The sequence below is a fragment of the Meles meles genome, chromosome 15 (assembly GCF_922984935.1).
Source record: "Meles meles chromosome 15, mMelMel3.1 paternal haplotype, whole genome shotgun sequence".
NCBI classification, from domain to species: Eukaryota; Metazoa; Chordata; class Mammalia; order Carnivora; family Mustelidae; genus Meles; species Meles meles.
Window position 1 is genome coordinate 34376483 of NC_060080.1, and position 26778 is coordinate 34403260.

Genomic DNA, 26778 nt, shown 5'->3' on the forward strand with positions numbered 1-26778 from the left:
CAGGACCCTGGGATCCTGACCTGAGCCAAAGGCAGAGGCTTAACCCACAGAGCCACCCAGGCGCCCTTAACTTGTATTTTTAATTGCTAGTAACGTTGATCCATCCTCCCTCATTCCCTAGAAACAGAAGCTTGCCTATTCATCATCTTTACATTTTTCAGGTCGACATCTTTTCTTATTGATATTTATATATTTCTTGTGTGTGTTGCAATATCTTTTTCCAAGTTGTGCCTTTAAAAATTTTTCCTTTTTGAAGTGAGAAGAACTAAATTGAATTTGTGTCCTTGGGATTTAACATAGTGCCTGACAAAGTAGTCAATCATTCAGTAAAAAGTGGAATGAATAAATATTTTGCAGCAAGCTAAAAATTTGGTGTTTTTAAAGTAATGATGCTACCTACTTTTAAAAATAGACTAAAAGTATCATATACTTAGAGTGTATTTAAATTTTAATATGTAGTTTACAATCATATCATTTGGGTTAATTTTATTATTTAGAAGTTATATTTTTGCCTAATGGTTTATAGGTTTATATAGCTGTCCAGTTGCATTGCTTTAGAAAAATTCTCATCGGTATTTTTTTTAAATCGCTTGTTCCGCAGACCAAACTTTCATTTTCTCCCCTCCCATTAAAAATTGACTGACTTCCTTTTTTGGGATCCCACTATTTTCTGTATAAATCTATCAGGGCAAGTGTTATATTATACTTTATTGTATTTGTTTACATTTCTTGCTCCCCCATTCTTCCATGCTTTTTAGGTTTGGAGACCATCTTATCAAATGCCAAAACGAATAGCATATAATTAGAAGTTCACTAAATGTTAGAAGTGATTATCAAATAAATTATATATATATATATTTTTTTAAGATTTTATTTATTTGACACAGAAAGAGAGAGATCACAAGTAGGCAGAGAGGCAGGCAGAGAGAGGGGGAGCAGGCTCCCCACTCAGCAGAGAGCCCGATGTGGGGCTCGATCCCAGGATCCTGAGATCACGACCTGAGCTGAAGGCAGAGACCCAACCCACTGAGCCACCCAGGCGCCCCTAAATAATATATATCTTTGTGTTGTTTTGAACATTTTCTGCTAATTATAACTTAGTCTTTTTAACTTTGTGTTGATGAAATGGAACTGGGTGAATTAGTAATTAGTGAAATAATGTAGCATCTCTTTTATTGACTTTTCAGAGACTTTCAAGTAAATCTTTACTACTTAGGTACCTGACCCTGCAAATCTTACTGATCATTAAGAATTTAGGCAATACAGTACTCACTTCGGCAGCACATATAATACTAAAATTGGAACAATACAGAAAAGATTAGCATGGCCCCTCTGCAAGGATGACATGCAAATTCGTGAAGCATTCCATAAAAAAAGAAAGGGAGAGAGAGAGAGAAAGAAAGAAAGAATTTGGGCAGTGTAGGTGTGGGTTTACCAGGCCTTTATTTTAGAATATTACTAATGATTTTAGTAATAGCTGACATTTATAAGACTCACTATTTTGCTATCATTTTTAAATGCTTTTTAATGATTTAGCTAATTAAATTCTGTATGGTTTTCTATGTTAGGTGCTCTTAGCCTCATTTTAAAGATGAAGGAACTGAGGTGTGGAGAAGTTAAGAAATTTGACCAGAGTTATACAGTTAGTAAATGGTGAAGCCAGTGTTTGAATCCAGGTAGTCTAAATCCAGTACTCTCTCTCTCTCTCTCTCTCTCTCTCTATATATATATATATATATTTTTTTTTTTTTTTTAAAGATTTTAATTTATTTGAGAGAGCACAAGCTGGGGTGGGAGTCAAAGGGAGAGGGAGAAACAGATTCCCTGCTGAGCGTGGAGCCCAATGAGGGTTTTGGTCCCAGGACCCTGAACTGAGATCATGAACTGAAATCATGACCTGAGCCACCCAGGCACCGCCAGCCCTATATTCTTAACCATTATTTGCATATTAAATAAGTTTTTAGTTACATATGAACTTCATATTCCAAGAACAATATTGTTAATGAAGATTTAGATGGAGAATTTTTTAAAAATATTTTATTTATTTATTTGACAGAGAGAGAGAGAGTGATCACAAGTAGGCAGAGGCAGGCATAGACAGAGGGGGAACCAGGCTCCCCACTGAGCAGAGAGCCCGATTCAGGGCTCAATCCCAGGACCCTGAGATCATGACCTGAGCTGAAGGCAGAGGCTTAACCACACTGAGCCACCCAGGCGCCCCAGATGGAGAATATTTTTCTATAAAGCAAGACAGATATAATATTTTCTACCAAGGGCTGATGATTTATCAGGAAGTGTAGGTGGCAGGGGGAAGAGGGAGAAAGAAAATGTGAATGAGTGAGTTTAGAACTAAATACACAAAGAAAGCATTGAGTTAGTCTAAGTATTCAGGGAGGGAAATCAAGTAGGTTTTGTTTTGTTTTATGAGAGATATAGACATTTTATCTTATTTACTCATAAAAGGAAAATTCTGGTGAAATAAGGTTGTCTGGAGTCCTGGGTTGAGGCCTTGCAGTGCAAAAATATCTAACCTCTTGATTGGGGTAAATCTCTAAAATTGTGAGAGCAGTAACAAAAATATAGTTTGTTTGGGGCATATTGTGACAAAGAGGGGAAGAAAGGCAGGGAGAGAGAGCGAGACAGAATCTCCAAAGTCAGCTACAAAAGAGGGAAAGGGGTAGTCAGAGAAAGAAGAAACCAAAAGAAGAAATATTTAGGGTAGTGAGAGGTAACCCGTCTTTTCTCTCATTTCTATCATTTTCAGTCATTGACCAAGATTGTTTCTTTCAGATCCTCTTCCCAGCCCCATGAACCTTTTCAGGTGGGGGTTCTGTTCTTCTAAAGCATCCACAATACTCTGCATGTCACTAAGGTAAAAGAGGTTTCTTTCTCACCCCTTGTTTTATCCTGTCTTCGCTGCTGATTCTACATTGTGTCAACGATAAATCAACTAGTATTTGGAGGTTTACCACTGCTTGTGGTGCTTTACAGGTGTAGAGGGAAATAAAAAAGAAATAGCTTCCCCCATAGAGGACTTTGTAGTCTAGTTAGGAATATAGAATGTAACTTTATTAAAAGATAACAATATCCTATGCTATGATGTATCAGATAGTATAAACTTTCCATACTCAGCTCTACAGCCCTTTAACCAGCTCTTTCCAGCAAGTGACCTTTTCTACTTTATTAGATTAAAACTGTAGGTATAGAGCAAACATCTGTGCCTGCTTTCATCTTCTTCCCTTCCTTCTTAGATAAAACAGTGGTCCCTTTTTAAGGCTCATTCTTTGGGCTGTATTTTCTTTTTCTTTTTTAAGGTTTTAAGGGGGTACCTGGGTGGCTCAGTGGGTTACCCACAGCCAAAGGCAGACACTAAACGACTGAGCCATCCAGGACCTTCCAAAATAAAGTAAGTAATCTCTACATCCCATGTGGGCTTGAACTTACAACCCTGAGATCAAGAGCCATGTGCTCTTCTGACTGAGCCAGCCAGGCGCCTCTGGGTTGTATTTTATATTTTAGTCCTTCACATCTTCTCTAACACTAGAGTTTTGCTGTGTGCCCTTTCATATTAGTACAGATCACTCTGTTGTTGATTCCTTCTCTAAATCTCAAAAATACACTGCCTTAATACCTTTAACAAAACCCCATCATTGGTCTTGCACAACACAGTCCCCATCTCTCATCGATTTATTCCTCCCTTTCATCTTTAACCAGAATTTGTTAAAAGCTTTACCTCCTAGTCACAGTTCAGTGCATCAGTCTTCCTTCTGTCTCATCACTCCACTGAAACTTCTCTGCTTAAAAGTCCCCTGATAATTACCAAATCCAGTGGATTATTTTCAGTCTTTGTCTTTTGATGTTTTTGCAGTCTTTGACATTATGTCCCTTTCTGTATCTGTGAATGTCTTCCCTTTTTAAAATTCTTTAAAAATTTAAATTCAGCTAATTAACATATAATGCATTATTGGTTTCTGAGGTAGAGGTCAGTAATTCATTAATCGTATATAATACCCAGTGCTCATTACATCATGCGCCATCCTTAATGTCTATTCCCCAGTTATCCAATCCCTCCAACCCCCTCCCCTCTAGCAACCCTCAGTTTGTTTCCTGTAATTGAGCATCTCTTAAGGTTTTGTCTTCCTCTCTGATTTCATCTTGTTTTATTTTTTCCTCTTTCCCTATGATCCTCTGCTTTGTTTCTTAAATTCCACATATGAGTGAGATCATATGATAATTGTCTTTCTCTGATTGGCTTATTTCGCTTAGCATAATACCCTCTAAGTTCATCTGCGTCTTTGCCAATGGCAAGATTTCCTTTTTTGATGGCTGAGTAGTATTCCACTGCATATGTATTACCACATCTTTATCCATTCATCTGTCGGTGAACATCTAGGCTCTTTCCAGTTTGGCTATTGTGGACATTGTTGCTATAAACATTCAGATCACTACTGCTTTGGGGTAAAAACCCAGTAGTGCAGTTGCTGGCTTATAGAATAGCTCTATTTTCAACTTTATGAGGAACCTCCATACTGGTTTTCCAGAGTGGCTGCACCAGCTTGCATTCCCACCAGCAGTGTAAGAGGGTTCCCCTTTCTCTGCATCCTCGCCAACATCTGTCAGTTCCTGATTTGTTAATTTTAGCCATTCTGACTGGTGTGAGATGGTATCTCGTTGTAGTTTTGATTTGTATTTCCCTGATTCCAAGTGATGTTGAGCATTTTTTCTTGTGTCTCTGGGCCATTTTTATGTCATCTTTGGAGAAATATCTGTTCTTGGATGACCACCTTCCTGACAGTTTTTATCCTGTATTCTCTGCAGGTTCCTTTTTTTCTGGTTGCACTTAAAATACCTTGGTCCTATTTTCTTATCACTCCAGATCTCAATCCTTACAACTCTAGCTAGCAATTATATTCTAATATAGTTCCCAAATGTATACCTCATAGTTTAGGCCTTTTTTTTTTTTTTTTAAATAAGATTTATTTATTTTAGAAAGAAAGCAAGGGTGAGCAGGGCGAGGGGCAAGGGGGGAGAGAGAGAATCCTCAGACTCCCCACTGAGTGCGGCACCCATGCAGTGCTTGATCCCAGGACCCTGAGATTACAACCTAAGCCGAAATCAGGGGTCGGTTGCTTAACAGACTGAGCCACCCAAGAACCCCTTGAGACCTCTATCTTAAGACCAGGACCTAGTTACACTTTTGTTACAGCGACCTCAAACTCAGACCCTGAAGTCAAACCTCCAAAACCTACTTATCATTCTACTTGCTCATTCCCCATCTTGTTGCTTTTTCTTTAATCCCTGTCTCATGGTTACCTTAAACATTCACTCTTTTGTCCAATTAGAACCATAGGGATCATCCTATTTTTATTTATTTTTTTAAAGATTTTATTTATTTATTTGATAGACAGAGATCACAAGTAGGCAGAGAGAGAGGAGGAAGCAGGCTCCCCACAGAGCAGAGAGTTCAATGTGGGGCTCAAGCCCAGGACCTTGGGATCATGACCCAAGTCGAAGGCAGAGGCTTTAACCCACTGAGCCACCCAGGTCCCTCTTTATTTTATTTTTAAAAAGATTTTTATTTATTTATTTGAGAGAGAGTGTGTGAGCCAGGTGAGGGGCAGAGAGAGAATCCCAAGCAGATTCTGTGCTGAGCCTGGAGTCAAACAGGAAAAGATACTTGACTGTAATAGTAAAGAGAGAAGATGATTCTTGAGCATAGAAACTAAATTGAGATTAGAAACTATTTTTCTGGCCACCAGTGAGATTTTGATTTGAGAAGAAAGGAATGCCCAAGATGTATAATCCACAAATTAGTAGTGATCTGCAAGTGGGAGGTGGTAAAAAGAAGCCCCATACACTGTGATGTATAAGAGGAGCCTTTTGGTTTTGTATTAGAAAGCACTTGGTTACAGAACTTCGTACAGCTCCTCTAATCTTAGGAGACTGTGAACTATCTTTTAATTGTACAACATGTATTGTAAAGAAGAGTAGTTGACAACTCGGTTATAAAACTGAAGTCTTAGGTTTGGAGATTGAAGAAAAATGTAACATATATTCTGCCTCAGAGCCTCTCAGGGGTCATTGCAAGAATTTGAACTCCTTTCTAGTTTGTGCCAGGCCTACCGCATTTCTTTTGTATCATTATATTTCTCTTGTATCATTATATTTCTCATTCTATCTGCTTTTATTCTACCGATGTGATCTGTCCTAAATGTCCTTTGCTTCCCACACATTGCACACTCCCTGGCCTACTTGACTCCTGTTAATCTTTCGCGCTGCTCCGATATTTTGATGAATCTGTACCAGTTATTATTTGAAAGAGAAGTACTTTCCCAAGCCTCACTTGAGGAAACACTCCTTTGATGGCTCCCACTTTTTTCCATAAAGACTTTTTGAAAACGTTAAATCTGGATTATTTTGCTTTGTTTTTCCATCTCTTATAAGCTTTTCTGTTTATCCTTGACTCAGTCTTTGTAGTACAGTTCATAATGTTCAATTTGGTTTAGGCTTTATCCATTTCACAGTATTTTTTTGGAGTCTGTGTTTATACCAGTCATGTTGTTTCTGTTTTACTTTGGGTTGATTTAAATTTCCTTTTCTCAATTATAAATATGTAGCTTAAAACCAACAAATTGAAGAGATAAACCTCCAGTAGCTTACCTTTTTGACACTTACCTCCATGAATTTGTTCTTTGATTAGCTTTAGAAGTAATTATCAAAAGAATAAATACATACTACATTCATTAACTTTCAGTTGGTTTTGCATGATTTTGTAAGACAGAGTAAAGATATTTATAATTTGAATTCCTTTGCACATTTACATTATTCTAAGCCTGAGCAGTTTAAAATTGGAGTATCCAACCAGTTGATTATTATAGGTTACTTTTTAGTGCAGTTCTATTATTTTGCAGTAATTTGGAAAATTAGTGAACTATGAAAAATATTTTCATTGTTAATTCATCTTAGTTAAGTGAAATGGTTATAATGAATCAGCCATGTTTTAACACTAAAGTTTCATTGAGAAGTGAAAATTCTTTTAATTTCTTTACAGTTCAAGTGGATTTTTTTTTTTTTTCCAAAACAAAAAGGAAAAAGGAAATGTGACTTGCCACTTTGCACACACATTGTTTATTTTATTTCCTAGTAGAGAAATATTCACTTTGGGGGCTTTAACTCTGGTATTTATAGAAACTCTTAGTGTGTTTTATTTCAGAAGGCAAAAACTGAGTTTTGTATTTAAACACTTGTACCTTATCCTTAATTAAAGGAAGATAAGAAAAATAGTTATCTGAGAACAATGAAACAATTGTAGTGAATATTCATGTCGTGTATTAATTCTGGAGTTTAACCACTCCCAAAGCAGCCCAAGTTTTTTGTTTGTATCTTCACCCCCTTTTGGCTGCATGCTCTCTTCTTCACTGTCTTTATCTCACTTTATAAAGAAGTAGAAAACTTTTCTCTACTTTGGAGAGCAAAGGGGCAGAAGAGCTATCTTAAGAAGTTTTTATTTGTGCCAACATAGACATGCTTTGTGTTGGGCCATCTGGACCAGGAGGATTTCCTCAGAATGTAAAGTATGTTGTGAGATTTAGAGAGCTGGGATTTGCTCTGGACCTGTCTGGGAAGGCAGCAGGAAACGTAGACAGAACTGGTTTATATTGCTTGTAACATAGCGGGCAAGAATGGAAGACAGCTTGCCTGGTCTCACTTCAGTGTATGTTTCCTCCACACTTAGGAACTTCTGCACTGGTAACGTATCTTTCCTTTCCTGGGAATTCAGACCCGTCTTATAGATTTTACTCATGACAAAAGAAGTATGAGGATTTAGGAGTGACTATAGATCAGTTCTCTTTTTTCCTGCCTCCTCTCTTTAAGTATATGTGTTAATAGTGGCATAAATATTTGCCTGCATACCTTCATAAGGTATTTAAGACTGAACCCACTGTATAAACAAATATAATCCTATTGTGAGGGCAGAGTAGGCTTTGCTCAACTTGTTCTTTCCCTGCCTCCCCCCGCCCCCGGAAAGGATGGCCATTATATTATTCTTGAGGGAAAAAAAATAAAACAGCAGCTTTTAATGGAAAATAATCCAAAAATGCCTTTCTAAAATAATAGCAAATCATAAATTGTGTAATTAAGCTTGATGTTTGCTTCTATGAGTCTAACCAAAAGATTTCATCAGAAGCAGAATTATCTGTTTTTAATTCTTTGTGTTAAATTAAGTAAAAGTTTGGAGGGAGGAGCCATTTTAATTGTGAATGAATCCTGGTGATACAGTGAAGTAAAGCCCTTCCTTGGGACCAGCTACCATGCTTAGAGTACTGCAGCAAAAATGTTTTTTATTTTTTTACTTAACACTGTTTCTCTTTTAATTTATGCTAATAGATGACTTTTTAGTAAGACTGTATTACAATGAAAAAAACACAGTTTTAAAAATGCAAAATAAGTCAACAGCATTATTTGTGTTATTTCATTGAAGGCAAAATCTTATTTTCATACAATATTGTTAACTGGAAGTAATATTGTCATTTACTAACAAAATAAATTAGCCAAGCTTTTAATAGTTGAAATGTCTTATTAAAACTTGTTGGCGAGAAAAGTGTGGTTTTTGGAAGTAGATTGTGATAAATAGCAAACTTTGTTTCCTGCATAAATGTATCTTCCTAATGGCCACTGTGTTTTTCTGAATATATTCTTTGGTTTATTTCCACCGTAGTGCATGACTTCTTGACTGTAGTCCTTAAATGTTTCTGTCTTTATACAATAATATTTGAAGACAACCAATTCTAATTGAGAACAAAACAAAAAAAATCATTTAAGTTGTTTAAATCCCTTCTGATACAAATTTACTAATGTAGCATGTCATTTGTAATTGTGTGTTGTGTTTTGAAGAAATGATGTTTAAAGACCAGGTCTTTCAAATATATTATATCAATTTTTGTCTTTTATTAGCATGAGAATATTCTTTTTGAACATCACTATATTCACACTTTTATAAAAATGCTTTCATTCACTGCATAAAAATCTACAAATTAACCAAATTCACATTGAAAATTTACAAAATTAGCTTTGCTTTTTTTTAACTGATAAAATAATTTAAATTCTATTTACACAGAATTTTGTGTATATCTGCAGAAAATTTATCTAAAAGAGTATAAGGTAGCAAAAATCCTCATAAATCCTGCTTCTCAGTGTAGTCCGTAGTCTCTTACCTGTATGTACATGTATACCTATGGATATACAGCTCTACACAGAATATACTATAATTGTTTGCCTTGTAATTTTTTTCTCTTCACAGTATGCTGTCACTCTTAGTAAACTTGTTTATGGTTACAAATATACATCATTCTTTTTAAGAGCTATGTGGTATACCATAGTGCAACCATTTATTTAAACAAAGTTGCCTATTGGTAGTCCTTTAAGCTAGTGCCAAATAATTTTTTAATTTAATGACAGTGCATGGTATTGTTACTGTTTTCTGATGTTTCTTCATTCTTACTAGCTCCTGTAATCTAATCTGCATTATCTTCCTACCCAATAAGGCCTGCCAATGTCTTAACATAAATGCTTTAGCAAAGGAGATCAGAGTTTTGTTCTTTGGAGAGTATTGTGTATTGAAAAGTATACTTTTCTGAAATGGGTTATTTTTTCCCCCAAAGATTTATAAGTAGCAGCTAAGGGTCCTACCATTAGCTCTCAAAGCTATCATAAAAACCATCTGATTTTAGTTGTTTTTAACACATAAGACCTCATTTTTTCAGAAGTACATACCTACTTTTTATCTGTTTCAGAGTTTAATTTGCAAAGATTGATTTCATTGTTTTCTAGAAAGAAAATGAAGCGAGGAACCTATGATATCCTTATCCCCAGAGTTCTTTTCAGAAGAGAAAAACAAAACAAAACAAAAGAAGAGAAAAACCACTTGACTCCCCCTACCCCCGCCAAAGTGTAACACAATATATGTTTTAATTGTTTTTATGACACAGATGTTATGTTATCTGTGGATTCCTCCTTGTACTATCCCTTGCCCTATATCATCAGAAGTAACTGTTGTCATAAATTTTTTTTACTCTATTGCTTTATAATTTTATTCTAAATGATATAATACTTACTTTTTGTCTGACTTGCTTTTGATGCTTACCAGTATATTCCTGAGATTCATACATGATGTTGCACGTGGCCATAGTTTACCACTCTAATATGCTGTCGAATGTTTGTATCACAGTTTATTTACCCATTTTGATGAACATTTAGGTTTTTCCCAGTTTGTTGATTATTTGAACTATACCGTTGTAAACATTCTTTTTTTTTTTTTTTTAAGATTTTATTTATTTATTTGAGCGAGAGAGAGAGCACATGCAAGCAGAGGGACAAGCAGACTCCCTGTGGAGCAGGGAGCCCGATGCGGGGGCTTGATCCCAGGACGGTGAGATCATGACCTGAACCGAAGGCAGATGCTTAACTGGCTATTCCATGCAGGCGCCCCTCGTTGTAAACATTCTTGAACATGTGTCTTGGTGTATGAGTGCAAGAGCAAAGATTGGAAATACCTGGCTGACAGCCTCTTTTGTAAATAAAGTTTTATTGGAACATAGCCATACCCAGTCATTTACATATTCATCTATAGCTGTTTTTGTATTTCAAAGGCAGATCTGAGTAGTTCCTGCAGAGGCTGTATGTTCTGCAAAGCCTAAAATGTTTACTGTCTAGCTCTATAGAAAACATTTGCTAGCCCTGCTGAAGGGTAGGATATATACATCGAGGAGTGGAATTGCTGGGTCATAAGATGAGTGCATCTTTAGTTTTATCAGGTGATTCCGTAGTTGGGTTTTCCCCTCAAAGTCATTGAAACAGTGTACCTACCTCCTGCCATAATGTATGAGTTCACATTACTCCGTGTCCTTGGGAACACTTGATATTGTCATGTTTTCAATGTTTTGTCAGTTTGGTGAGTATAGAACAGTATTTAATATGGTTTTAATTTTCTAAAATAAATAATGAGGTGATTGAGCCTCATTTCGTATGTTAATTGGCCATTTGTTCCTTTTCCTTTGAGATGCTTAGTCAGGGTCTTTACTGTAGGATTTTATGTCAAGGTTTTTCTGTAGGATTATATGTCTTATCAATTTTTAGGAATTATTCAGGATACTAATCTTTTACCAATTATAGATGTTAAAACTATCTTTTTCCAGTTTTTAAATTGCTTTTTCTCTTTATTGTGTCTTTTAGTAAACATATGTACTGAATTCTAATGTATATAAATATCAGTCTTTACTTTTATGGTAATCCTTTCTATGTCTCATTTAGGATCCTCCCTTCTACTTCCATGATATGAAGATATTCTCTCTCTGGAGGTTTTATAATTTTGCCTTGAATTCTTTAATCTACTTGGATTTGATTTTTGTGTATGGTGAAGATAGAGACTTCAAAATATGCTTAATTTTAGTGAATTTGTAAATTTTAGTTTAACTTGGGAAGTTGAGCAATTATTTCTTCACATTTTTTTTCAGCTAGAACCCTGTTTTCACTTTTCCTCTGGGGCTCCAATGACACTAATATTAGACCTGAGGCTGCCTTGTGTTTTTCTCTCTTGTTTAGATTGTATAAAACATACATAATGTGTATGTATGTAATATACGTATCTAGTAAAACATTTTTTTCAATAATAGAAGTCCTAATTTCATAGGTTATTTTTTCTCTCTCTCTTTTATTTTAAAGATTTTATTTATTTGACAGACTGAGATCACAGTAGGCAGAGATCCCTGCTGAGCAGAGAGCCTGATGCGGGGCTCCATCCCAGGACCCTGGGGTCATGACCTGAGCCGAAGGCAGAGAGGCTTTAGCCCACTGAGCCACCCAGGCACCCCTTTCTCTTTTTATAAACAGTTCAAAAAGCTTGATGATCCAAGAGTCCATAATGTAGGAAATTAGATTGGGAAGGAGTGTTGTTATAGACAGGCATACTTAATCCTGACTGCAAAGAGGGAAGCAGAAAAGGTAGCAAGAAAGACTAGAAATTTGAAAATGTAGTACTTTCAATTATTTAATTAGAAATATGGTAGTCTCTAGGGCATCATTCTATCACAGTGCTTGCAGCACAAAATAATTAATATTCTCAAGGAAGATTGAGTCATCTAGAAGTGGCTAAATTATGACTGTATGCCCTTGTTAGGAAAGCAAGAAAGTATTTTATTTTAGAAAGATTTACACAAAATCATTGACACTGAAAAGGTGCTAGAATTTATAGGCATGTCTTATTCTGATGTGATGCTGCATTGCCAACTTTTGGATATTTAGAATAAAATATACTTACCTCTGGAAAGGTAATATATTTAACAACTCAGAAGCCAAATTAACTAATTCATTATAGTAAAAGCATAATGAACAGTTGTCATTGTAGTTCTAAATTATAATAGGCAATATTGAAGTTTACTTAGTTATGTATAACTTTGGTTGCAGCTCTAATAAAAGAGACTTAATTATGCCGGTAAATAGAGTAAACTCATGGACCTTCTTTTTCTCTCGATTCACCTCCCTCAACCCCTGACCCCACAGTGAGTTTAACAACCCTTGAGAGTTCATTTGTAGTTCATATTTTAGCTTTCAAGGCTAGAAACTGTTTTGAGAAGAAGCAAAGACATGAGAGACTACTGTGATACAAGGAAAAAGAGCTGATATGCTTGGATTAGGAAAAGGGAGTGTAAAAAGCTCCCACAGGGGTCCCTAGGTGGCTCAGTCAATTAAGCATACTATTCTGGAGTTCGCCTCAGGTCATGATCTCAGGGTTGTGAGATCAGCTCCCTTCGGGGCGTGGCGCCTGCTTAAGATTCTCTCCCCCTTCTTCTGTCCTTCCCTCCTCTTCATCTTTTCTCCCCTCCCCCCCTTTTTCTCTCCAAGAAAAAGAAAAGGCCAAAGGCTCCCAGAAAGTAGATATATATTCTGTTTACTGAACAGATACATATTCTGAACAAGAGTGTAATGCATTAGAGATTGGGAGAGAAAAAAAACAGTTTTCAAAGTAGAACAGTGATAGATTCTATAGTCATCTGAGGGAGGAACTCTAAACCCAGTTTGCTGTGTGACCAAGAAAAACTCACTTGATTACCCAGAGTCCTAGTTTATTTATCTATAAAATGGCAGGAGTTGTTAAGTTAGTCTTTTGTTAAGTTGTTAAGTTGTTAAGATAGTCTTTTCTAGCCTTAGTAATCAATGAATGCAAATTTAAGTTAATTGCCTTATATTCTAGTTTGTTGTGTTTTTTTTTTTTTTTTTTAATAAAATTGGAACACTGTATCTGGAGGAAACTTGGTTTAAGAAATCAAGCTTCAAAAGCAATGCATTTTAACTTAAGATTAAGTAACATATAAGACAAACCATAAATGACTCTTAATCTCACAAAACAAACTGGGGGTTGCTGGGGGGAGGTGGGATTGGGAGAGGGGGAGGGGGCTATGGACATTAGGGAGGGTATGTGCTATCGTGAGTGCTGTGAAGTGTGTAAACCTGGCGATTCACAGACCTGTACCCCTGGGGATAAAAATACATTATATGTTTATTAAAAAAAAAAAATTTGGAAGGGGAGGCAAACCATAAGAGACTATGAACTCTGGAAAACAACCTGAGGGTTTTGAAGGGTCAGGGGTGGGAGGTTGGGGGAACAGGTGGTGGGTAATGGGGAGGGCACGTTTTGCATGGAGCACTGGGTGTTGTGCAAAAACAATGAATACTGTTACGCTGAAAAAATAAATAAAATGGGGAAAAAAAAAGATTAAGTAACATATAATATATTTTTATGGTGAATTTCAGATAATATGGAAATACATGAAAAGCAAAAATTACTTTTTACTCCTATCTTTCTAATCTCACTTTCTTAGAAACAATGCAATCACCGGTTTGATGTATACCCTCCTAGACTTTTTTTCTGTATGTACAGTATTTACATATTTAAATAGCTTACGGGGTTTTTTTTTTTAAGAAGTATGTTGGTGCATATATGTATTTTAATACATTATTCAGTATGTATTGTTTTGCAATTTGGTTACTTAAATTGTCTTGTAGAGCTCTCAATTTTTAGTTTATATACCTACATCATTGTTTTTAACTTTCTACGATGTGAATGTATCATAGCTTACTAACCACATCCATAGACTTTAAGTCATTTCCAGTTTTGTGGCAGTAGTAAACAGTGTAGTAAAGAACATCACTATACAAGATAGAAACTTATTGAACCTTCATTATATGGCACTACTGTGTATTATCTTATCTAACCACCTCAAGACTAAGATAAATACTAATTAGCATGAAGAAATTACACATGAGGAAACCAGTCACAGAGCTGGCAAGTAGCAAACAGATTTACTGAAGCCGTTTAACAGCAGAGTTCTTGCATTATTCTTCCATAGCTTTTGTTGGATTCCCAAAGAGATTCTTGCTCCTGAAAAGGTGAAGAGCCAAGATTTTAAATAGGAAGGGGTTATAGAATTTTGGGTTATAAGGAACTGTGGGGATCAACTGCTGTGTTCCTTTGGTCTCCACTGCTGCTGACCTGTAATAGATCATCAGAGGGGGAAGTTGAGAGTGCAAGAAGGAGCATCGTGATAATGTTTATGCTAATATAGTGGACACACTTGTCTTGGACAAACTGAGACACACAGACACCTTAATCCTATCCTAGGCCACCATTACCTTTCACATGGGTTACTACAATAGCCTCCTGCCTGGTCTTATATTTACTCTTACTCTTTTCCGGCCCATTCTCACACAGAAACGAAAATTACTTTTTCAAAACAAAAACCTGATTATGTCACTCAGTAGTTTAAACTCCTTTAGTACTTTGTGGGGAAAAAAAGTTTTTTGGTACTGCTGTGATTATTAAAGAATGCAGCATGAACTAGAGTAAAGGGCACTTAAATTTTAAGTCAAGAGTCCTCTGTTTGAGTCTCAGGTATCAATGCTGATTTGGTGACCTTGGGCAAGAAGCTATTTAACTTCTCAAGCTATTTCCTCAAATATAAAATATAGATAGTGTGAGGAGGGGGATATGGTAATAAGTATGAAAGGTACAGTATAAATGCAGGACATTGTTAATAGTTAACCTTGTATTTGTTTTGCCCTTTGAAAAATTGTCCTTGTGTCTTATCATAGTATCTAGCAGGTCATGGTAGGATTTTTATAAGCTGAACCACCTTTCATGTAACTATCCAAGTTTCACGTAATAAAAACCTCAGTCATTGGAGCACCTGGGTGGCTTAGTTGGTTAAGCATGTGGCTCTTGGTTTCAGCTCAGGTCATTATCTCTGGGTCACGAGACTGAGCTTGGCATTAGGCTCCACACTCAGCAGGGAGTCTCCCTCCCCTCTCCTTCTGCCCTCTCCACCTTTCCCCTGCTTGTGCTTGCTCTCTCTCTCTGAAATAAATAAACCTTCTGAAAAAATTTAAAAAGTAAAAAATAGGCTTAGGAAAGTGAAGTGACTTGACCAAAGTAAAAACAGTTACCATACAAGTAGTAAAATGCAGGGCTATAACCGTGGCATTATAGTCTGATAATCTTTCCACCAGGCTCTGTTACCTTCCCAAAGTAATTAAGAAGATCATGTGTTTATAAAAATCACATATATTATCTGTGATTGTAATTTTATTTTTTTAAGATTTTACTTATTTGAGATACAGCGAGCGAGAGAGAGAGCACACGCAAGGTGGAGGGGCAAAGTGAAAGGGAGAAGCAGAATCCCCGCCAAGCAGAGAGCCTAATGTGGGGCTTGGTCCCATTATCCCAAGATCATGATCCCAGCAGAAGGCAGACTTCCATGTGACTAAGCCACTCAGCTCCCTTTTGACTGTAATTTAAATATATAACTCATCCTTCAAAATTGAGAATAGTGTAGAATGGCATGCCCATATAATTTACTGACTTCATCAGGACTTTTGGGTTATTAGAAATGGTTTGCAAAAAGGTTTTGTAATTAGCTAGGAGGAATATTATTAGAGCATCTCTGAGAATTGAAGGTCCAGGACTTCAGAGATTAGAACTGGATCTCAGGGCAGTCAGAACTCTATCACTAATGGCTCTAGGTCTTTGTCCTTATAGTCAGCAAACCAGGAAGAGAGGTGGGCCACAATTTCCTTTTTGGGAAACTTGGGAGGATTCCATTTGACCTACCTAATATCTCACAACCACTCCTGTAGGTAGTTATTAGATTAAACCATATGAAATTGCTGATAGTCATATTTTTTACCAACTAAAGCCATTTTGTATGGTTCAACCTATTAATAGTGTAGAGTGGTAGAGGGGATAATGAGGCATCACGGATGGCCCTAATGGGACTTAAGAAAATGGTGGAGTTCCACAAAAAGAGAAGAGCTGCTGTTCTTCCCACTAGAAGAAGGAAAATATGAAAGCATTCTGGGCAGACAAAAATAATAGTGACATAAGAATGCCTGGGTGGCTCGGTTGGTTAAGTGTCTGACTCTTGGTTTTGGCTCAGGTCATGAGCTCAGGGTCATGAGATTGAGCTCCGTGTCAGGTTCTACACTCAGCGTAGAGTCAGCTTGGGATTCTTCCTCTCCCTTTGCCCCCCCCCATCCCTGCGCCCTTCCCTATACTCTCCCCCTCCCCAAATAAGTAAGTCTTAAAAAAGTAATAATAGTGACATAATGCAACACAACTTACAAAGAGTGTGGCTCATGTAGACTTTAGCTGGGCCACTATGGAAACGAAAAAGACCTCAAATATTAAAATTTCTAAAGTTCAAAATGGAATTTTTCTTACTTAAGCAACGGAGAGTTTGACAGAACTGTCTTTTATATAGAAAATGCACCCAAAGCTCTCAAATTAAACTTTTTTTTTTAAGGAATTTATCAAGTAAGCAACTTCATTATAATGTACAAATTTACTGGAAACTTTAACAGAAGTGTTAAAACTTCCAGCAGCAATTTTGCATTTGTCTACTTCTTTTAAATTGTAACTTTTGTACTCTTCTGTTGTATCTTAACATTTATTGGATGTCAGATGTGTCCTAGGCACCTACATCATAACCTGTTTAAAGATGAAGAAATTGAAGTTCAGAGAAGTAAAATAATTTGCCTAAGATTATACAACTAGTTGTTAAAGTCTAAATTGAAGATAATTTTTTCCATATCAATACATCTCAAAGATTGTCATGAAACAACTCTAAAGGCAGAAGAGAGTATATATGTATGCCTGAGAGAGTTGTAGGCATATATTATCTTAAATGTGAATATTGTTTACTGATCCATAATAAATGGTGATAGCTTTGTTTTTTAAATGCTGAAGGGTTTTTTTTTTCTTTTAATTCTTTTTTTTTTTTTTTTTTTTTTTTTAAAGATTTTATTTTATTTATTTGACAGTGAGAGAGAGAGATCACAAGTAGGCAGAGAGGCAGGCAGAGAGAGAGGAGGAAGCAGGCTCCCTGCAGAGCAGAGAGCCCGACGTGGGGCTCGATCCCAGGACCCTGAGATCATGACCTGAGCCGAAGGCAGCGGCTTAATCCACTGAGCCACCCAGGCGCCCCTCCTTTTAATTCTAAGTTAAATTGTCTTTTTAAGAAGATAGATAGCACATTATCTCAATATGAGAATGGCACACTGTGTCTTATTGTGTGAATGCCTGATCCAGTTTATGTCACTCTGGTCCAGACCATTCTTATGTAAGAATCTGAATTCCCCTTTGAATTTTCTTGCTTGTAGTGAATTAGCCTACAATTGAAATTTTTATATTTTTAGGTTCTGACTGACCCAACAGTGTATTCTAAAGTTAGATAGCTTTGGAAGTGGTTTGTAATTGCTGTGTTGTAGCTAAACTTTATTTAGTCTTTTTGTTGTTGTTACATACCTAAGGCAACTAAATATTAGCTGGGTACTCTACAGAAACAATTTTTTTTTCTCCGCAAGAGGTTGGCACATTAGTGGTAAGAAAGAATAGCAAGAATATATAGCAGTATTTTGTGGCACTTTGGGAGTACAGTAATAAAGACTGAAATAAAGAGTGTTTTCTGATCATTGATGCTGAAGGTGAGTGGTTCTCAATCTGATACATAAAGCAAAACTGAAGTGATTTGTACTCCTTTTTTATTTTCATAGAGAAGTAGGATAATGATGTGGTGATTAACAAGGATGTTTTGGCTGGGTGCTTGGGTGGTTCAGTTGGTTGAGCGTCTCACTCTTGGGTTCAACCCAAGTCATGTCCTTATGGGTCATGAGATCCAGCCCCGATTCGGGCTCCATGTTCAGCAAGGAGTTTGCTTGAAGATTCTCTCCCTTTGCGCTCCTCACCCCCGCTTGCTGGCGCATGCTTGCTTTCAAATAAATCTTAAAAAAATAAATAAATAAAAAGTGCTTTATATAGTTTACTGTCTTACAAGTTTCCAGAAGTCTCCAAAGTGATACATTTAGAGAATGTTTTGATGAAAAAACCAGTTAAGGTGATAGTATAATAATAGGGAAAATTTGATCATGGGGAATATTTTCATAATTTTAATTTTGTGTCAGATATATTAACTTTTACTATTTTTAATTCATTCAAATAGCTATGAAAATATTTGCAGAAGTTAATCTGTGTAAAAATGGTGGGTTCCCCCCCGATATTTATCTTTGATAAGAGTCATGTAAATAGATCTTATCTGTTGTTAAATTCTTTCTTAAACAGTTCATTCTAAAAAATCCATATTTTCTTCATTTTATAGATGATAGTATTTCTGCTGCAAGTACATCTGATGTTCAGGATCGCCTCTCAGCTCTTGAGTTACGAGTTCAGCAACAAGAAGATGAAATCACTGTGCTAAAGGCAGCTTTGGCTGATGTATTGAGGCGTCTTGCAATCTCTGAAGATCATGTAGCCTCAGTGAAAAAATCAGTTCCAAGTAAAGGTAATTGTTAAAGTAGGAAGAATCTTGCTTTTTGCAGCGCCTTCTTTGCAGTAATATATAAAACTTGTATATTTTATCAGTGACATTGAAATTGGGAGTATAAACTATATTTCTCTTTTGGATTAACTGACTGTGGTTTTTTGTTTCCTTTTTTTAATTCCTAAGAAATTCTGAAAGTTTACTATTTATTATTTTAAATGGAAGTTTTTTGGTAACACCACTGATTGTACTTGAAGGCTTTCATAGTATTTGTGTGAATTTAGTATATTCCAATAAGATAACAGATTTACTGAGGGCAGGAACTGAATCTTCTTTTTGTATCTCCCATAGTAATTAGCATTGTGTCTTGAATATAGCATGTACTTTTTGAGTCAGTCAGAAATTATAAAAATCATCCTAATTTAAATAGCCTTATTCCAGGCCTTAAGTAGTCATTAGTGAGCAGAATCCTGAAGAACTTAAGCTCTGAGACTCATTACCGATGCCAATACAGTGTTAATTTTAACTTAAAGATATTGAGGGTTTTCGCAGGTTGACAGACGGTCACTAGGATGCTGTTACTCTGAGTTTGGAGCAGATAATCCTGTGGTCTTTCCCTTCCTCCAACCACCTAGAAAGAATTTAAAATTCTTTCATGTTACTCAAGCAGTTGTTTCTATTATTTCATATGTCTTCCTGATTTTTTTTTCATAGAGTGGGTGGACATAGGCATAATTATTCCCTATTTTGGCAGTGGGAAGACTGAGGCTATTTATGAAATCTGTTTCTGAATGTGAGTTTGCGGTATATATGGTGTGGAGATAGACACATATAAATAGCTGAATTGCAGGTCTAGTGTTCACGCTAATCTTGGCTAGCAGTAAGAATTTGGGAATATTTAGCTTGTGAATAATAGTTTAAGCCATAGAAAGAGGATATAAAATGGAAAAAGGTTCCCGATTATTGTGTTGGAAGCGCTAGTATTTCAGCAAAGAAAGAGTGATTCATGTTGCCAGATGCTACAGAGAGGTTGAATAAAACAAAGACTGAGAGTTGACCATTGGATTTGACAGTTGCAAGATTACTAGAAACATCCACAAGCAATTGCAATGGAATAATATTATTGCAAATCAAATTACAGTATTTTGAGAAGCAGCAGTTGAGAATTGTGGTACTGGGAGTAGCAACTGTAGCCACACTTTCAAAAAATTTGCCTGGGAGGGGAAGATGGTAGTAGCTAGAGGAAGTTGCTAAATTGGAAGTCAGCTTTAATTTTATTTATTTATTTTTTTTAAGATGTTATAGACTCAAGTACAAAGATATGCTGAGGACAGAAAGGCAGAAAAGATTTTAGTGGGGGTGTGAGTAGGGGGTAGTAATTAATTGATGAGGCTAGTTTCCTGAGAGTTTGAGTAAGTATCCTAGAGCAGGTGAGAAACTACTGGCCTTGGAAGACTACTTCTGATATAGACAGGAAAGAGATAAAACTGAATGGGGCTACTAAATATTCACAGTTGTTAGGGCTGGAACTTTCATTCCCTATCAGTCTTCCTCAGGAGAAAGTAATGCTCTTCAGGAAGGTAAAATTGTTCCTGGGTGGTCAGAAGGATGAGTTGGAATGATGAGAGAATGGAAGACCACAGACATTAAGAAAAAGATGCTGAGTCACCTTGAATGCATTGAGGTGGTTCATTCTGCCTGGCTTTGTGGTTCCCTTTTCTTTTTTTTAACTTATTTTTAATTTTTACTATTGAAGTATATCATTGATATATAATGTTATTAGTTTCAGGTGTACATTATCAACAGTATCACGATTCAACAATTCTGGTTGGTTGTTTTTTTAAGATTTTATTTCTTTATTTGAGAGAAAGAGCACAAGCAGGGGGAGCGGCAGGCAGAGGGAAGGCAGGGTCCCTACTCAGCAGGGAGCCCAGTGTGGGACTCCATCCCAGAACCCTGGGATCATGACCTGAGCCTGAAGGCAGATGCTTAACACCCAGGAGTCCCTCAACAATTTTGTTTCTACTCAGTGCTCACCGTGATAAGTGTTGTCACTGTCACCATACATTATAACATTAGTGACTATATTCCCTGTGCTGTACTTTAAGTAAATGAATGGATAAAGAGGATGTGGTATACATACACAGCATGATTCCCTTTCTTAGATCTCCCACCCTCAAAGACACTAGGCCTAGGTAGTTAACAGTGAAGAGTTAGTAAAAGGGGATAGACTTATACAATCTGAAGAGAAACTAGGGGCACCTCTGTGGCTCAGTCGTTGAGTGTCTGCCTTTGGCTCAGGTCGTGATCTCAGCGTCCTGGGATCAAACCGCATCACGCTGCCTGCTTGGTGGGAAGCCTACTTCTCCCTCTCCCACTCCCCCTGCTTGTGTTCTCTCTCTCGCTGTGTGTCTGTCAAATAAATGAATAAAATCTTAAAAAAAAAAGAATAGTGTAGAGTTAGAGAGGTGGCTGGATTGATCTTCTCCATTAGTGGTTATTAAGATAAATGTGTCAGTGACGAGGGATGATAAGTTTGACAAAAGACTTAATAGAAACCACTTGGGCTGATAATGTTACATTGCAGTCTTTAAATTTTTTTGAGAACCGGCTTTGAGGACTGCCAAGATCAAGCCAGGCAAAACTTTATTTGGTTATAAATTGATTTTAATAAAGGATTCTGGAGTTGTTAGAGTAGAATGGGGAGCCAGATCAGTTAATTATGTGGGCTTTACAGGGAAGGTAAACTTGGAGTAGAGAAAGAACATGCTTACAATCTATAACTGATGTTATGTACCCTTAGCTTCTGATTCTGAAAGAAAAATTCTGAAAGAAAAAAAATGATGCGGTATTTGGTTGTTATCCACAATATTTTTGAAAGATTATTTTAATAGTTCATATTAGTTTTAAAAATTTAAGAATTTATTATGCTTAACAGCATGTTATAATTTTATGTTGAGAAAAATTTAAAGATTTTTGTCTGTTTGTTTTTTTTTTTAATTTACCAAGGTATTTCTGTAAAAAAATATTTATAGAGAAATTTAAAGACTGCTTTTAAAAAAATTTGGTAGGCTGGGGCTCCCGGGTGGCTCAGTCAGTTAAGCATCTGTCTTCAGGCACAGGTCATGATCCCAGGGTCCTGATACTGAGCCCCACATCAGGCTCCCTGCTCCTCTGCCTGTCGCTCCCCCCTGCTTGTACTCTCCCTGCCAAATAAATAAATAAAATCTTAAATAAATAATTTGGAGGGCGATGGTAGTTTGTATATACACCCATTACTTATCACTTGCCTATTTCAGTGTCATAAAATACAAATACAGTTAAATATCTGTAATTCCTATTCTCCAGGAACATACTTTTTGTATGTTACTCTTTCTGGTGTTTTGTTTTTTTTTTTCAGTTGTCCTTAGTCATAGTTCTTTGTCTCTGAAGTGAATTTGGGATCAGTTTTATTTAAGGCTCTTTAGTCAAGATTTACCCAGTTCTGGTGTTACAGAGCCACCTGTAGCTGCTACATTGGAATTCTTTTCCACCATACTACCAACTCTTAATTCTTTTAAATTATTAATTAGATACAGGGCTTCTTTCCATTGATTCTACTTCATAAGTTTACTATGACAGCTGTTCTTAAAATGTGCCAATATGGTTATATTCTGAAATGGGGTCCATTAGTGATTATTCTTTAAGTTACTTCATTACTTTAGGCACAGACTTTGAAAAGCTATCTATAAAATAGATTAATGGGAAAGTTGATTATACAATAATTTGGGGAAATATTATTTTAGAGATGAGCATAATTCATTGTGAAAAATTAATGCTCTAGTACCCTTTAGTGGAGAAATTTGCCTGACCAGTTATATTTTCTGAGATTGATATTTAGATATCAAGAGAAATACATTTATTTAATATATTATTTATTTAAATTTATATATTTATATATATTTAATATATATATTTAAATTTATATAAATTTTAAATATATTAAATATAATAAATATATTTAAAGTTTTCTAATTTATTAGAAATCCTATACAGCTTTATTTTAGAGTTTAAATATAGTACACAGTAGAAATAATTGGAAAAATTATTAGGTGATTCTTCATTATTGACATTTTATATATAACCTAATAGATCAACTGTCAGGTTTTTTTGTTTGTTTGTTTTTTTGTTTTTATTTTTTATTTTTTTACTTTAGAGAGCAGAGTGAGGAACAGAGGGAGAGGGAGAAGCTCAGACTCTGTGCCGAGCATAGAGGCTGACATGGGGCTCGAAACCACAACCCTGGGATCGTGGCCTGATCAAGAGTCCGAGGGTTAACTAAGTGACCCACCAAGGTGCCCCAGTCAACTGTCAGTTTTGATATTAAACAGGGTTAATATATTAATGATACAGACATTTGGAATAAACGTTTTAAGCAAAGTATTTTCCAGTGAAGTTTTTTTTTTAATAGAATACTTTTTTAAAAATGAAATTATTTTGCGGGTATTTTGTATTTTTTTCTTTATTGAAAAGGTAATTTCCAATACTGTGGAAAATTTTATGTGAGTTTTTTTGTGAAATTAGAATTTATCATACTCACTTTCATGTAAAATACTGACAGGACAATAATCACTATCATCTTCTTAAGATAGCTACATTTTCTAGAGGATTTTTCTTTAGGAGTAAGGCTAAACCCCCATGGATAATTTTAAGTTTGGGATCTTCTTACAAAACTGTGGTTAAAAGCACAGGTTAACTTCCTTATTGATGAAGTCAACTAATTTTGCAGATGGTAGTGATATGGACAGAGGGCATGGTTTGGTTTTAGATGTGACTAAAACTAAATGTTAATAGTGTTTATGCTTATGGCTTAATGACATTCTGCTGTGTTCCTTCATAGTAGTATTGCCATTCAGTAAATGCCAAAATCAGAAATACACCTAACCAGTCATGCAGTATTTTTAGTTCTCTTCTTTTAGTTCATCCTCTCCCATGTGCCAGCAGTATTAAAGCTAAACCCTATTTTTTCTTGAGTATATTATGCTAGATGCTTATCTGAGGTAGAAAGTTTTCCTAACAGTTTTTAGGTAGCCAGTCATTTAATTTTCTCATATACCTTCTTTTCTGTGGAGAATTTTTTCCTTTTGACGGCATGTGTTCATAATATATGCAGCAGTTGCCACTGAGTTCCTGCCAAAAGAAAAAAAAAATTACCTGTACTTTGGAACAAACGGGAAGGCCCAGGGAACACTTAGGCAGTATTAACTGCCAGGAAGACAAATTATGTCACAGCTGGTGCCTGGGAAACCCATTAACTCTTGGGGTGACCAAATGAATGTAATTTGAGAATACAGTGACATTATGTGAAGACAAGCTGTTAGTACACAATGGTATACAAGCAAAGGAATCAAATTTATCTGAAGGTGGGCATCAGTCATCTTAAACCAGGAAACTGTTGGTAAGCCAAAAGTATCAAGCATTGCAAATGCCACTTGAGAAATGAGAGAACCCTGAGGCAAAATTGAAATGTGGAGGATGTCAGTTTTCTAAAAGAAAACAATCCTAATTATATAGAATCTGGGATAGCAGATAGGCACTAGTTCGTATCATTGCCTCTTACTTCAAATAACATTTGGGAGAAGACAAGGTTGTCATAAGTTTGCTATAAATGCTGTTGACAAGTAAATTACACTAATCAGGTTGGAAGGTGTGAATTTCCCTTATAGGCCCTTGGGCTAAAATGACTGGTAATTGTATAAGGAGATGGGAGAGTGTTTTATCATTTGACAACAGATCAGACTTCTGAGATGTTCCTCCTGGGCTCAAACTCATAACCCTGAGCTCAAGATCAGAGCTGAGATCAAGAGTCAGACGCTTAACCGACTGAGCCACCCAGGAGTCCCCAGCTCAAAACATACTTTTAAAAAATTAGTGGTCATTAGGAGTTAAAAAGACTAAAGTGCACCTTCCTGTGAGACAAAAGGAAAGGAGCTTGAGTATGAGGAGAGTGGAAGAGGTCTGCAGTTGGAGCTATGGGCATGTGATAGAGAATCTGAGATAAATAAAAGATTTTGAGTGTCAGATAGAGTTCTTCCTCCATGGATCACCTTTACGCTTCTCCTGATCAAAAAATTTCCTTTATTTATAAAGCTCAAACTAGTTCCTGAAAATATTTCCATTTTTTGTCTCTTCTTGGAATTAGTTAAAAAGTTTTTTGTGTGTCTGTTTTGGTATGTATATTTGATGTTTCTCCTAGATTGTAAACTCTTTGAAGGCAGAACAGTTTCTTACTAACATAGCTACTATTGGGATAACTCAGTAAGTACTTGTTAAATTGAATGTGGGAAGTATGAAATTTTGGAGGCGCCTGGGTGGCTCCGATGTTTAAGCGTATGCCTTCCACTAAGGTCATGATCGCAGAGTCCTGGGATCGAGTCCTGGAATCAAGCCCCACGTCTGGCTCTGCTCAGCAGGGAGTCTGCTTCTCCCTCTGCTTCTTCCCCTTCTCTACTTGTGCTTTCCCTCTCAAGTAAAATTTTAAAAAAAGAAGAAAGCTTTAGAAGTAGGAAATGGTGGTTTAAAAAGAAAAAAACCGCTTTAGAGAGAGTTACTAGGATACTAGGATAGATGTAGGAACAAGAGGATCTTATGGTTGAGGGTAGCCAGGATCTGAGATTTTGAGATTTTATATATTTATTTGCAGGGAGGGGACCAGAGGTGGACGGAGAGGAGCAGGAAAGAATTCCAAGCAGACTCCATGCTGAACATGGAGCCCTGTGTGGGGCTCAGTCTCATGACCCTGAAATCATGAGCTGAGCCAAAACTAAGAGTCAGATACTTAACCACCTGAGCCACCCAGGTGCCCTTAGATTGTGAGATTTTGAATATGTAGTAGTTTCTAGTGATAACTTTACTGTGTGAGTCGAGAGTATAGTAAAGTTCAGAAGTATTTAGGAATTGTCAGGCTAAGTTATCAGAAAGCTCAAATTTTCATTTCACTGCCTACTTCGATAGAACGCCGAACATGTTAATAATCTCTCTAATTTCTTCAGCAGTAAAATTGGGGTGATAATAGTAAATCCCTGCTAGGATTATGCTTAAAATCAAAAGATATACTACTTGTAAAGTACCTATGACAATGCCTAGCACCTAGCAACCTTTTGGTTACTAATATTACTCCATACCATTTACTGTATTGTCAGTGTCTGTTTCCTGTCAGTACACAGCACTGTTTTAAGTGCTGGAGATTAAAGAAATAAAAAACACTACCTTGCTCCCAAAGGACCTCAGGTAAACTGAGATGACAGGTCAGTGTTACAAAATTACAAGTAATTGGTATTAAAAAGGTAAATTTAGGGTGCTGTGGGAGTACCTAGAATAAATACTTAAACTGGGTTTGAAAATTCCTTGCAGGAGATTACATCAGCACTCACCTACGTTCATGATTTTCACAGCCACTTACTTATTAGTGCCATTTCCCAAATTGTTCCCAGATCTGGACTTCAGCACTTCAAAATTATCTATCTACTTACTAGATTTCTCTGCTTGTGTGTATATCCTTCAGAATTCATAAATGTAAAATGTCCTCAAACTGAATTCCTTATTCTTTAAAGTCTTAAACATTTCTTAAAACGGATTCCTCCTCTGCGTTCATACTACCAGGCTCTTATTTCAGGTTCCCATCATCTTATGCTTGGACCACTGCCCTGAAATCTGCTCTTCACATAGCCACTGGAGGGTTTTCTCTAAAATGTAAATTGAACTAACTCCTTTTTTAAGCTCAAAACCTTTTAGTGGTCTCTATTCTCTTTAGATAGTCTCCATGATCTGACTGCTGCTTACCTCTGCCATCTGAACTCTGCTCCCTCTTGTTCTACATCCTCACCATACAAAGAGCTTTTTGTCTGCCTCCTCCCTTCCATGCACATACACA

The 26778-nt window shown here is 36.4% G+C and overlaps 1 protein-coding gene and 1 non-coding gene across 6 annotated transcripts in view; both read left to right on the forward strand.

The window, feature by feature from the left end:
* EML4 (EMAP like 4) overlaps window positions 1-26778 on the forward strand; it is a 159224-nt gene that overhangs the window by 51945 nt on the left and 80501 nt on the right. For all 5 annotated transcript variants that reach the window (XM_045979110.1, XM_045979105.1, XM_045979106.1 and 2 more), the window contains one exon: window positions 18705-18887. Coding sequence is in view for 4 of the 5 variants with exons in the window: in XM_045979105.1 (XP_045835061.1) it covers window positions 18705-18887 (183 nt within the window). In the remaining variant the exon portion in view is untranslated. The remainder of the gene's footprint in view (window positions 1-18704; window positions 18888-26778) is intronic.
* LOC123926255 lies at window positions 1266-1375 on the forward strand. Its single transcript, XR_006815188.1, has one exon. It is a non-coding gene; the product is annotated as a U6 spliceosomal RNA (small nuclear RNA).